This window comes from Chiloscyllium plagiosum, unplaced genomic scaffold, assembly GCF_037043375.1.
Source record: "Chiloscyllium plagiosum isolate Xiang-an unplaced genomic scaffold, Cpla_swu_hap1 HiC_scaffold_12, whole genome shotgun sequence".
In the NCBI taxonomy this organism is placed as follows: Eukaryota; Metazoa; Chordata; class Chondrichthyes; order Orectolobiformes; family Hemiscylliidae; genus Chiloscyllium; species Chiloscyllium plagiosum.
Window position 1 is genome coordinate 60,139,779 of NW_028270150.1, and position 14,617 is coordinate 60,154,395.

At 38.9% G+C, this 14,617-nt stretch overlaps 2 protein-coding genes across 3 annotated transcripts in view; one reads left to right on the forward strand and one right to left on the reverse strand.

Annotated features, from left to right (window-relative positions):
* LOC148148542 (uncharacterized) overlaps positions 1-13,191 on the reverse strand; it is a 68,792-nt gene extending 55,601 nt beyond the window's left edge. Inside the window, exon 1 of the mRNA XM_087992877.1 lies at positions 13,091-13,191. Within this exon, the coding sequence (XP_087849003.1) occupies positions 13,091-13,190 (100 nt within the window). The 5' untranslated portion in view covers position 13,191. The remainder of the gene's footprint in view (positions 1-13,090) is intronic.
* The window catches only part of LOC122555096 (uncharacterized), a 44,463-nt gene that overhangs the window by 1,660 nt on the left and 28,186 nt on the right, over positions 1-14,617 (forward strand). The window lies entirely within an intron of this gene.

Here is a 14,617-nt window from a genome sequence, read left to right on the forward strand (position 1 = left end):
GAGTAATGTGGTGATGTTTATTGCATTGATTGGACTTTCAAAATGGCTTTAAGAGTTGCTAAGATTCTTCTCAAAGTAGGAGACAAGTATTATTTGAAGCCTTTGTCTAGGTATTTGCCTAACAATTGCAGTAACTTTTAAAAGCTGCTTATTCAAGTGATTTGTTAAACAGAAAGTTAGCACACAAATTGATGTTAAAAATGAAAGTAGATTCTCATAAGGATGAGTTGCCTAAAGTAATTAGCAAAAATATAGAATTTTAAAAAAGGCCTAACCTTGCTACCTTCACTAGAATCAGTTAATATTCAGTGAGAAGTGAAAGTTTGAATTAGAAGAAAAAAGAGAAATAGAAAGGATGAGAAAGAAGAAAAAGAGAATTGGAAATAAAGTTTGAAGTGGTGTTTGAGGAGAAGAGAAAAGTGAAGAACATGGAAAGACAGGAGAAAGAAATAGATCGGGAGATGGAATCAGAAAGATTGAACTCCAAAAAAATAAGAATCAGATATCATGATTTGGCCAGAGGAAAGCTTACAGTAAAAATAAAGTAAAAGAGGTAGCAGCTCAAAGAGTGATTTTGATTCCAATGAGAGGTTTGATTTAACCAGCAATCTATGCATAGTGCCTAAATTTAGAAAATAGAGATGAAGGATATTTTACCTAATTTGAGAAGGCAGTTTGGCAGATGAAGTAGCTTAAAGATGTTCAGTCCTTAATGTCACAGTGTGTTTTGACAAGTACACTATTAATCCATAGGCCAATTTATTAGTGGAGCAATTGGAAAATTACGACAGGCAGAACAAAATGCAGGTGCTGAAAACATTGGATGGAATCTTATGTTAACTTTCCAGCAAGATGGGTATTGAATAGCCAATTACTTTTCCACAGAAACTGGGTTTGTTTGTAAACATTAATATTTGCAGTGGAGGAAGACAATGTGTTCTGCAGACTTCATAAAAGTTTAAAGTTTATACATCCATAAAGCTAAAGAGACTGCTCAATATATTGACCACAATACCTCAACTTCATTTTTGTTATGATTCCATGACAACAAAAAAATGTTTCTTTGGAGTTTAATACTATAGTCATACTATTTAATAATCACTCATGTGCCGAGAAAAGACAATATTTTAGGAGTGACAAAGACGATTGATGAGGGTAAACCAGTGAATGTTGTCTACATGGACTTTACCAAGGCATTTGACAAGGTCCCTCTTGATAAGCTGGTCCAGTAGATTAAGTCACTTGGCATCCACAGCGAGTTGATAAGAGGAGAAAGATATAAAAGGGATCTGAGGAACAACATTTAAAAAAAAAGTGGTTCATTGGTGAAATGAACTACCAGAGAAAGTGGTAAATGCAGGCAGTTTCAATATTTAAAAGACCTTGGATAGGTATGTGAATAGGAAAGGTTTCGAGGGATGTGGGCCAAATGCAGGCAAATGGGACAATATTAGTTTGGGAAACTTGTTCGACATGGATAAGTTCGACTGTTTCCATGCTGTATGACTTTATGAAGTTTATAAAACCATGATGACCATAGATGAGGTGAATATCAAGGGTATTTTCTCTAGGGTAGGGGAATTCAAAACTAAAGGGCAAAATTGGCTTGGTCATAGAAGACAGGGGCTGGTTGACATATTTTTTTTCTGACTAGAGGTCTGTGACCAGTGGTGCTCCAGAAGGATCATTGCTGGATTCTTTGTTGTTTGTAATTCATATAAATAATTTGAATGAAAATGTAGGTGGTCTGATTATTAAGTTTGCGGATGACATGAAAATTTGTAGACTTGTGGATTTAGTGAGGAAGGTCTTCAAAGGATACAACAGGAGATAGATCACTTGTTAGCAAAGAAATGGCAGATAGAGTTTAATCCAGACAAGGGATAACAGAATACGGTGATCAAGAAGTATTTACATAAGATTTTTTTTATAGCAATCAACGTTAAGAAGAATTGTTTGATGGAATGTGAAAATAACTCAAGCATATCCTTTTATTTAAACTTTGGGGTAGGTGTAATTAAAAGTTTACATGTTTAGATTTAGATTTCAAAGAAGCAGATGGGACTGGGTCAGCTGTGTGATGTTTTTATAAAAATGGTCAGAAAGTCAGTTTCGAATAGTGACCTAAAATGTCAGTTCCGAGAGAGGGAATAACTGCTGTAGAGTGCCTGTGAGAACTACAATGCAGGTTGTAGTGACGGGAACCGGGTGGATCTTACGGACTATGAAATCCTCGATTGGAGTTGTTAACCTGGGCCAATCAGGGAGCCCTGTCTGACCATAAATACAGGGGATCAGAATCTGCTCACTTCAGGGTCCAACTCTGAGCTGGCTGACTACAACCAGTGTACTGTGCAAATGTAAATAAAGGGTGGTTTGGTAATGAGATTTCAACCTCTGTTCGTTTATTTCAGTTGTAACGGTTAAAATGTTTACACTGTTGTTTCTGATAGAATAAAAACATATAAAAGACAATTAGTTAGGCTTTTTACTTCAGAAAGTAAGATTCATATTTTAGTTTGGAAGATTTCAGAATTCAGTTTAGAAAGTAGAACACTCTCCCCTAGCAGAAGAATCAAATAAATTCAGGAGAACCAGTCACCCTTGCTGAAGTGATTTAATTTGGAGCTTCCAGGCCAGGAAAGTTTGAATAGAGAACTGTTAGAACTGAGAAATTTCAAGCTAACAAAATTGAGAGAACTTCGTACTAGCAGACACAGAAAGTAATTGCAAAATAAGATCTCAACTCTCCAAGGAAACAAAACTGGAAAATATTAGTTGAGTAAAGATTTAAAAAGCCGAGAGTGGAATAATGTTTCTGGATTGAGTCTCTGTAATCAATAGCACAAATTGAAACTCAAACCATTGAGTATAGGAATTGGGAATTCAGGTTACAGTTGTTCAGGATACTCGTGAGCCACTTTTGGAGTACTGTGTACAGTTCTGGTTGCCCTGCTATAGGAAGTATATTGTTAAACTGGACGGTGCAAAGAAAACTTAAGGGGTTGTTAACAAGAATGGATGCTTTGAGTAGTAAGGACAGGCTGGGACTTTTTTCACTGGAGTCTAGGATGTTGAGAGGTGACTTTATAGAAGTTTATAAAACCATAGTGAGCATAGATAAGGTGAATGTCAAGGGTCTTTTTTCCAGGGTAGGGGAATTCAAAACTAGAGAGCATAATTTTCAGGAGAGAGGATTAATATTTTAAAGGGACCTGAGGAGCAACATCTTTTTTTTTAAAAAAAAAGTGTGGTTCATTTGTGGAAGATGCGGTAGTTTTAATGTTTAAAAGATATTGGAAAGGTACGTGAATAGGAAAGGTTTAGAGGTGGGTCAAACATAGGCAAATGGGTCTAGTTTAGTTTGTGAAACTTGTTCGACATGGATGAGTTTGACTGTTTCCATGCTGTATGACCTTATGACATTTATGTTAAGACTTTCTGTCTTCTATATGTAGTTTTCTTTTCTACTTTAATATATGGAAGTTTTGTTACTCGTGAAGATCTGCAGCCTTGCATCGTAGAGGTCTACAGCACAGAGAATCAAGTCTATGCTAGTCAAAAATCCACCTAACTATTCTCAGAGCCAAGTGCTGACAAGTGGAATTAACATTGAATGCCTAGGCATCACAAGAGTACATTGAAATACTTCTTAAATGTTATGAGAGTTCTAACCTCTACTACTCTTGCAGACAGTGACTTCAATTCTCACCAGCCGCAGGGTGATATTCCCCTTCCCAACTTCTTACTCCGCTAAACCTCTGGTCCTTACCTAAATCTACACTCCCAGACAGTCATTGATTCCCTCCCAAGGGGAAACATCAGGATGAAGGGCTTTTGCCCGAAATGCCGATTTTCCTGCTCCTCAGAGGCTGCCTGACTTGCTGTGCTTTTCCAGCACCACTCTAATCTAGACTCTGGTTTCCACCATCTGCAGTTCTCACTTTTGCCTAATACATTTCAGTGACAAGCAAACTTTAAAAAAAAACAAAAGATGGCCTACCATGCCAAGTTTCATTCTGGGATCTGATTTGGCCAGTACTGCCATCAGCTGGGATCATAACAGTATTTGCAATCTTTTAATAAGGTCCCTAAAGAAGCCCAACAGAATAAAGGATGAAAATAATGACAATTGTAGTTATTAGTTGCATTAACATAAAAAAAACAGTTGAAACAGCGGAGTCAAAGATGCTCACTTACATTAACAACTCTGCCCAAGTTTTTTCATACCCTCATTCTTTAATATCTTTTTTTCTTGGCTAATTTCCTGTTGCAACTAATATCTCTGCATCTCTGTGATGCCCCAGTCTTTTTAATTCTTTTACTTTAAATTATAGGGATATGGGGATAAAACAGTGGTCTAGTTGGATTATGGCATTTAATGTTTGTTCTGTCATTCTATCATTAATTCACAGTTCTGTGATATTGAGATAATGTATGGAGAATACTGCATAATTTCCCATGAATTCAGTGTGTGGGTTTTAAAGGAGAGAGATTTAATCCCGTAACATCTTTTTGCTCCATAGTTCATGAAAATGCCTACTATAGCTGACACAGACAACAGTCTTTCTTGCTTCTGCAAGCTTGTCTATCTTTAACGTCATCCCATCTTTGGCAACTCATCTTACAAGTTGGCGAATTGTGATCTTATGTAGAATCCCATGCTGATTTTCCAGGCTCTCTAACCACACAAAGACTCATTAAATCTGTATCTTTTTCTATTCAACACTGAAAATTTGGACTATCCCAATCAAGCTTCTGACAAAGGTTACAAATATGGGAGTGACTGCAAAATGTGATGTACATCAGCCCAGGCATCAATAGATTCATAAACCATGCATTCACTGCCTTAAGACTGTTTCATGCTGGCATTTTTACATCCTTTTCTGAAATAAGCTAAGCCAAGCTGTTGGGCTTTTGCTACAATACTTGGTTCTTTAAACCATAACTTCAACATGGTGTCAATGATTTAGTTGCTTTCTTTAGATTTAATTTCTTTTTCCCCACTTTGTCTAGTATAGAACACCCAAAGGTTACAGATGTAATAGATTTCAGCTCCACATTTATCCCGAGTTATACTGCTTACATGAGTTTTAATTGTTCGTAAAGAACTGTTCGTATTTAATAGTTAAGGTGTTTTGACCTCTTTTGTGCAACGTTCCTTCCTCAATATTATCTTAATAATGTGGTTTATAAATGCCTTTCCTTAGCTTCAATGAGTTCCATCATACTTTCTATGAATACCCTGTTTCAAACGATAGTGCTTTCAGTGGCATCAGTTCCTAACCATTGTTAAATAATTCTTTTCTGATCCTTCCCATCATTAATGCCAGCTTACGTTCACATTTTAAAATTCTTCTAAATCTCCCACTCCGAGCGTTCTCCCACTCTGACCATTGCTCATATTCATTCACAAATCCTTGAGCATGTTTGCTAATAGTTGATCATGGAATATCTGGTGGATGAGGTAAAAACAATGACTGCAGATGCTGGAAACCAGATTCCGGAATAGAGTGGTGCTGGAAAAGCACAGCAGTTCAGGCAGCATCTGAGGAGCAGGAAAATCGAGGTTTCAGGCAAAAGCCCATCATCAGGAATACAGGCAGAGTGCCTGAAGAGTGGAGAGATAAATGAGAGGAGGGTGGGGGTGGGGAGAAAGTAGCACAGGCTACTTGTGTGCTCAGATAACCACTAAGCCATTAATAACTCCTTCCTCCATTTTACATCACTGAGTTTGATTTCCTTCCTCTATTTCTTTCTCCAGTAACCCAGATTCTGATGCAGGTAGGACTATAAGCTTTTAGTATGATAATACTAAAATACAGAGAGTGGACAAAGGTTATCTTTTCATAATGCAAGTTGTATGTGCTGCATTGTACTGCTCCCTGATGTATTTACATCATTTGGGTCAGTTAAATAATTTAGGATTTCCTTATGTTAGTAAAGATCTTATACTCTGTCCTGTCGGCCCAGCACATACATAACCCAGTACGAATATCATGTCTCCAAAACCTCTGTAACTACCATTCAGTTCTCAATCTATCACCTTCAACCATCATATTGACCCCTAGCTGGCCCAGACATGTTTGCCATAGGATAGTCATGTTATAGAAATTATTCCTTTTGGTAAGATGTTGAGTCTTTGGGTGATGTTGAAGTAAGTCTACCAGTATGTATGTCTGTAATAAAAATGAATGCAGCACTTATTCTTTTGCTGATTTTAACAGACTAGTTTGGACCATTCTCTCTCTTTACTTTTGCTTTTCTTTCACTATTAGTACCAAGTATGCAGCTGGACACGATTGTCTATTATCAGAAAGAGTCTTTTCCATTTTGAATCAAACACATTTTCTATCTTACTATAGTTGAATGTCATGATTCGATCTCCTACTTCATATTCACAAGATATTACTTCTGCATTTAAATACTTTCTGATTCTCTTTCTTGTAAGTCCCAAGTTGTTTGCCCCACATTCATTTACCCCTGCTGTTCATTTCACCATTTGCTCCAATTATTTGGAACTATGTAGTTCCTATGTTACAGGACATTTTGCTGTCAATGTTGGGGCTGATCCAATGACTATGAAGCATAATGGCAATGTATTAGCCTGCTGCAGTATAAAGAAATCCCAAACAAATGAGCAGCCATTATAGTGAATGATTCAGTAAATTAAAGCACTCTGCAGCAACAATCTGAACTTTGCTATTTGTGGTAAATAGCACAAACAGGATAGGTCACTCGCCCAGCCTATTTTTGGGCTTTAAACACCATTTTGTCTTATGTATCAAATGCAGATGAGCTACAGATGCACAAAACTAAGAAAACCTTAGCCCTACTCTTCATGCTCATGTGGACGAAACTCTTGCCCTGGAAAACTAATATTACACTCATGGCTACAGGGGTTTTAGTGAATGATTTGTAGATAACAACTTCTGTAACAAGTAGAGAGTGATAATAGCTCACGTTTTACAGGTTTTATTTTAAAAAACACAATGTAAATATTATTGAGGATTACACACACATTTCACATCAGTCACCACCTGAGGTCCTCTATTAGCTTGGAGTTTATATACTATGCCAACTTCTGCATATAGGCAGCTAGGTTACTGATGTAATAGGGTGAATTAAAATTGTCAAGGGCTGTCTACTTCTTCCTCAACAGAAAGCCATGAAGTTCATTGTATAGGTTTTTTGTGATATAAAGGGAAGGGCTAACATGGTATTGATGGTATAGGCACCATTGCATCAATATTTACTGTTTGACTCAAAGAATCTTTGACTATTAAAAGACAACTATTGCTGCATATTGGGTAGAATGCTTAGCACATCATCCTCAAATGACTCTTCCCGAAAATAGCCTGTGTATGGGGCAAATCTTAAATGTGTCCTTTCACATAAATGATTAGAGCATCCTTGAGAGGCTCTTTTATGAATAGATATGATTTAAAGTCAGTTAACGGTGATGAACACTTAAGAGGATCTCCTCTTCATAAGCCAGAAAATATAGCTTACTTTTCATTGTTGGAATATCAATGCCCATAATAATTCTAAATTCACTTGTTTAACTGTTCTGATGAAATAAAAGAATCTGCAAGCTTCATTGATACATTCAGAGCTGTGTGTCTGTGGTGAATGCAGATAATAGATACTATGCTTCGAACATTTACGTACATAAAATATATCATTCAAAAATAATGATCACACACAATCTGTATTATATGCTCTTTGTGGCATGAGAGGCATACAAAATTTTCAGCAGCTTTCCTGGCGTAGTACTGTATTTAGACTTAGTATGTGGTCCTTCTTTACCCTTTCATTGTTCTGTAGAAGCAGCCTCTCAATCAGATTAACAACTTGCATGACTGCCAGTTCACAAAAGCTTTACCATTTCAGCAAAATGCAGAATGTTTCTCTGATAACTGACCAGAGTCAAAAATGATTAAAGAGCAGTTTTAGTTGGGGGTGAGCAGGGAGTGGGCAGTCCCTGACTTTTACTTTGTGCAAGTCCAGACCCAGTCCTTGTGATGTGAGTACAACTCCAAGGTACGTCACCATTTTCAAAAACTTAAAAATCACATGACACCTGGTTATAATCCAACAGGTTTATTTGGAAGCACTAGCTTTCGGAGTGCTGCTCCTTCATCAGCTGGCTGCGGAGTATAAGATGGTAGGATACAGAATTTGTAGCAAAAGTTTACAGTGTGATGTAACTGAAATTATATTTTGAAAAAAAACTGGACTGTTTGTTAAATGTCTCATCTTATAGAATGGGCATGTTGGTTTCAGTTCTTTCATATGTAAATCTCATACAACCTTGTTATAGTAGACGTAGTAAGACATGTCAGAGTGTTGACACAGATACCACCATTACATGTGGGAACACCTCCCACCATGTAGGTGGTAGGTACTCATGCGACTCAGCCAACATTGTCTATCACATACGCTGCAGCCAAGGATGCCCTGAAGAATAGCACATTGGCGAGACCGAGCGGAGGCTATGGCAACAGATGAATGGACACTGCACAATAATCAACAGACAGGAGTGTTCCCTCCCAGTCGGAGAACAATTCAGCGGTCCGGGACATTTAACCTCGGACTGTCAGGTGACTATCCTCCAAGGAGGACTTTAGGACAGGCAATGACGCAAAATGGCCGAGCAGAGGCTGATAGCCAAGTCCGGTACCCATGAGGATGGCCTCAAACAGGACCTTGGGTTCCTGTCACACTACAGGTGACCCCACTGCACCACACACACACTTCTAAAGGCACACACACACATTCCTACAGACCCATACACTCATACGCTCACATATACACTCCCACATTCACCCTCTCACAGACTATACCCCTTTACACTCACACTCACATGCATACACAGTCTCTTACAGACACTCATATCCCCATCACACACACACACACACACGCGCGCGCGCGCATAAGTTTGTGGGGTGAATTTGTACTTGCAGAATTACACTTATTTTGCCCAAAAGCTGCATGAATCCAAGTAAGATTCTGTAAATCCCTTTTTTAGATTGGAATCAGTCTGAACATCGGGGCACAGACAGCCTCACACAGGGCACCTCACATCTTAAATGCATTTATTGTTAAAGTTCACTTGAGAATGTAACTTTAGGAAAGTTCTGGGATTTACATATGAAAGAACTGAAATCAACACATCCATTCTAAAAGATGAGAGACTTAACGAACAATCCAGGTCTTTTTCAATAGATAATTTTAGTTACATCACACTGTAAACTTTTGCTATAAATTCTGTGTCCTACGATCTTATACTCCACAACCACCTGAAGGAACAGTCCTCCAAAAGCTAGTGCTTCCAAATAAACCTGTTGGACTATAACTTTGTACACTCCAGTCCAACACTGGCACCTCCAAAGTATTTTAGAAAACTGTTGAGCTTTTGGCCGATTGATAAACCTACTTTTGACAGAGTTATTTTCCCTAACGAAGAAACGTTCATTCAATTCCAATTACTAAAGGCTTTAAAAAAAACTTTTAAGTCTGCTGTCATCCACTTGAGAGATATCAATGGCTTATGAGTTCAAACATAACTCTGATCATTAAATGTAAAAAGCCAAATTGTATTGATGTCCCATTCTAATATGAATTCCCCAAAATCCATGTCAGTGGTAGAAGAATTCCCAGAACCAACTAGAATTTGAGAGGTGCAAGTGCTTCTTATGTATGGGGACAACAGACTGGTGTTTCAAAATTCAGTTTCCAATAAATCAATGGTCAACCTCCAGCTCCCATCAGGTTTCTTTTCAGAAGAAATAGGTGAACTTAGAGTCATAGAGATGTACAGCACAGAAGCAGACCCTTCAGTCCAACTCATCCATGCTAACCAGATATCCTAACCTAATCTAGTCCTTTTTGACAGCAGTTGGCCCATATCCCTCTAAACCATACCTCTTTATATACCCATCCAGATGCCTTTTAAATGTTGTAATCATGCCAGTCTCCACCACTTCCTCTGGCAGCTCATTCCATACACACACCACCCTGTGTGTGAAAATGTTGCCCCTTCGGTCCCTTTTATATCTTTCCTCTCTCACCCTAAACTTATGCCCTCTAGTTCTGGACTCCCCCATCCCAGGAAAAGGATCTTGTCTATTTATCCTTTCCACGCCCCTCGTGATTTTATAAACCTCTATAATGTCACCCCTCAGCCTCTGACACTTCAGGGAAGACAGCCCCAGCCTATTCAGCCTCTCCCTATAGCTCAAACCCTCCAACCCTGGCAACATCCTTGTAAACCTTTTCTGAACCCTTTCAAGTTTCACAACATCCTTCCAATAGGAAAGAGACCAGAATTATGGTAAAGATGCTTTGACTTAAGAAGTTGAATTGTTGGGTGAGAAGTTTCACAAGTTGAGTTCCTCACCTTCAATTTGTCCACAATCCAGTTTATTAGTAAAGAAATTTCTGAATTAATTGTTTCATTTGAACTTTCTCAGATACAAAGGGATTGTATAAACAAGACTTTTTAATTACAGAAAGACAATGAGCATCTGAAACTGCCACTTTGTTTTGTTATTCTCACCAACTCGCCACAGGCTGGAAAATAGTAAACATAATCCCTCATTCAAAAAGGCTGAAAACACATGGATAGAAGATTGGCTGTCCAGCAAAAACAATATGCATAAATGGGTCTTTTCCGGATTGGCAAGATGTGACAAGTAGAATGCCATAGAGGTCTATGCTGGGCCTTCAGCACATTATGATTTATATTAAAGGAATTGGATAATGGGATTGAAGACATGGTGGCTAAATTTGAACAGGATACAGAAAAAGGAAAGTATGTTGTGAAAATCACATATCAAAGATGCAGTTGCATATAAATATGTGAATGACTGGGCAAATATCCAACAGGTAGAATATAAAGATGGGAAAATGTGAAGTGCTCACTTTGGCAGGAAGAATAATAAAAGCAGAGTATTACTTAAATGGAGAACAACTATAAAATTTCAAGCTTGGAGCAGTCTAGGTATTCTCGTGCACATGTCATCAAAGGTTAATAACTCAGGTACAAGTAATCAAGATGACAAATTAAATTTTAGCCTTGTTTGAGAGGAATTGAACATTAGAAGAGTTTTTTTTTTCAATGGCAGATGTTGGAAATCAGAAACAAAACAGAAATAACTGGAAAAAGTCAGGAGGTCTGGTAGCATCTGTGGAGAGAAAGCAGGATTAATGTTTTGGGTCCAGTGACCCTTCTTCAGAACCAGAAAAGTCAGAATGCTGTGCTTCAATTATACAGGGCATTTTTCAGACCAATGTTTCAAATACTGTGTACAGTTGTTGTCTCCGTATTTAAGGAAAAATGTAAAGTCTTTACAGGAGATTTACTGGATTGATATTGGATTGAGTGGGTTGCCTTATGATGAATTGGATAGGTAGGTCTTGTTTTCACTCAAGTTCTGAAGAGTGAAGGGCATTTTTACTGACGTTTACAACAAGGTAGTGGAATGTACTTGACAAGATAAAGATGGAAAGAATGTTTACTGTTGTGGACAAGTTCAGAACTAAGGAACACGGTTTTACAGAAAAACATTATTTTTTGTCTCCAAGCATATGAAAATTTGGAACGCTGCCTCAGAAGGCTACATAGGCAGTTGTCATTGAATATTACAGTAAACTTTTTATTACCTGACAGTCATGGGACCAGGAGTGGACCAGTTGATCAAATGTTCCATAATCAATGTAAAAACACACACTAAGTAACAGAAACATAATGCGGGGATATATACAGTTATCATTTACAGCATAAATCATTTAAATAATAATCACTTAAATCACTTAAATAAGGGTAGCACGGTGGCCCAGTGGTTAGCGCTGCTGCCTTACAGTGCCAGGGTCCCAGGTTCAATTCACAGCCTCGGGCAACTGTCTGTGTGGAGTTCGCACATTCTCCCAGTGTCTGCATTGGTTTCCTCCAGGTGCTCCGGTTTCGTCCCCCAGTCCAAAGATGTGCAGGTCAAGTGAATTGGTCATGCTAAATTGCCCATAGTGTTAGGTGCATTAGTCAGAGGGAAATGGGTCTGGGTGGGTTATTCTTTGGAGGTTCGGTGTGGACTTGTTCGGCCAAAGGACCTGTTTCCACACTGTAGGGAACCTAATCTAATCATGTAACTTTGCCTTAAATAATTAAAAAAAAAAACACTGCTCACTTGCATCCTTTACTGACTACTTGGACATCGCATATATCACAATAATACAGCAAATGTCCAGTGGATGAGGCATAGATTTTTGCTAGTTTGAGTGCCATTTCAGGAGGTGCCAGCGAAAACAAAAGTTGCTGTACTAAAGTGGAGATAGTTAGATCCTTGTTAGGTAATGATATCGAAGGTTAATAGGGATAGATGGGAATGTGGCCTACTGGACACAAAAAGATGACTCAAGAGTAGAGCAGACTTAAAGATCTAAATTGCTTTTCTCTGCACCGAAACTTTATGTTCATACAGAGTTCTTACAGTCAATAAGTGCATCATACTGTCCAATTCAGGCTCTATTGTTCCTTTATCAAGAATATATTAATATAAATTGGTAAGTTAAGTATTCAGAAGAAACATCCCAGCTGAAGTTCAGAAAATTTCACTTTAAGTGCAACCTTTGCAGAAACATAATCATAGAATCCCTAGAGTGTGGAAGCAGGCCATTTGACCCATTGAGATCACACCAAACTTCCAAAAAGCATCCCACCCAGACACCTCCTATAACCCTGCATTTTCCATGGTTAATCCACCTCACCTACACATCCCTGGACACTATGGGCAATTTACCATGGCTAATCCACCTAACCTGCACATCTTTGGATTGTGGGGGAGGAAACTGGAGCACCCAGAGGAAACCCGCACAGACACAGGGAGAACGTGCAAACTCCACACAGATAGTCGACCCAGGATGGAATTGAACCCGGGCCCCTGGTGCTGTGAGGCAGCAGTGCTAACCACTGAGCCAGCATGTCATAATCTTTCAATGGAGCACATTCATCACTTACCATTATAGCCCTTCACTGTGTGAGCTATGATTGATTTTGAACTTTCGTCAGTTAACATGTTCTGCTGTTTACCTTCTGCTGAAGAAGGGCTTATGCCTGAAAAGTCAATTCTCCTGCTCATTGGATGTTGCCTGGCCTGCTGCGCTTTTCCAGCAACACATTTTTCAGCCATGTTCTGCTGTTGGCTCCCTTCTAAAACAACAGGAACAACTGGTCTACTATCACAAATTAGCAATGTTTATTCATTACTAAGAACAGAAAAATATAAGAAATAAGTCACGATTTGGAGGTGCTGGTGTTGGACTGGGGTGTACAAAGTTAAAAATCAAACAACACCAGGTTATAGTCCAACAGGTTTATTTGGAAGCACTAGGTTTCAGAGCGCTGCTCCCACAGCAGGTGGTTGTGGACTATAAGATTGTAAGACACAGAATTTATAGCAAAAGTTTACAGTGTGATGTAACTGAAATTATCTATTGAAAAAGACCTGGATTGTTTGTTAAGTCTCTCATCCTTTAGAATGGATGCGCTGGTTTCAGTTCTTTCATATGTAAATCCCAGAACGTTCCTAAAGTTATGTTCTCAAGTGAACTTTAACAATAGGAGCCATGTTGGCCCAGAGAATGCATTGAAGTTGTGAGGCTGTCTGTGCTCCAATGGTCAGACTGATTCTAATCTAAAAAAGGGATATACAGAATCTTACATGGATTCATGCAGTTTTTGATGAAATGAAATTCTGCAGTACAACTTCGGCGGGGGGGGGGGGGGGGGGGGGGGTGTACGAGTGTCTCCAAGAGTGTGTGCATGTGTGTGATTGTGTGTGTGTGTGTAAAGGCGTAAATGTCTGTGAGAAGTGTGTGTGAGAGTCTGGGAGTGTATTGTGTGAACGTATGAGAGAGAGCTTGTATATGAGAGAAGGTCTGCATGAGTGTATAGGCCTGTATGAGGGTCTGTGTGGAGTGCGTAGTGCAGTGGAGTAACCTGTAGTGTGATATGAACCCAGGGTTCCGGTTGAGGCCAGCCCCATGAGTACCGAACTTGGCTATCAGCCTCTGATTGGCCTGAATGTGCACCGCACAGGCAACAATGCAAATTGGCCAAGCAGAGGCTGATAGCCAAGTTTGGTACCATGGGGATGGCCTCAACCGGGTCATTGGGTTCATGTCACACTACAGGAGACCCCACTGCACTGCACACACACACACACACCTATAGACCCATACACTGACGCAGACCGTCTCTCATACACACACACACTCCCACATGCACACTCTCATAGACTTATACTTAACACTCTCACTCACACATATACACTCTCTCGCAGACACTCATACGCGCACACACACACCCACATGCACACATACATATTTGTGGATTGAATCTCCAAATAAAACCTAAAGAATTTATTTAGTCAATCATATTGCTAGCTAGTTGCATATTGTGCAATAAAGCTTAATTCATTCATGAGTAATTATAATGCAAAGAATACAAAATGGCTTCAAATTGGCACAGGATTCACACAAAATGGTGTCTTGACTTTGCTAACTTACTACAGTGGGCATAAATATGAAATTAATCTAGAGTTTAATTAAACAAAAA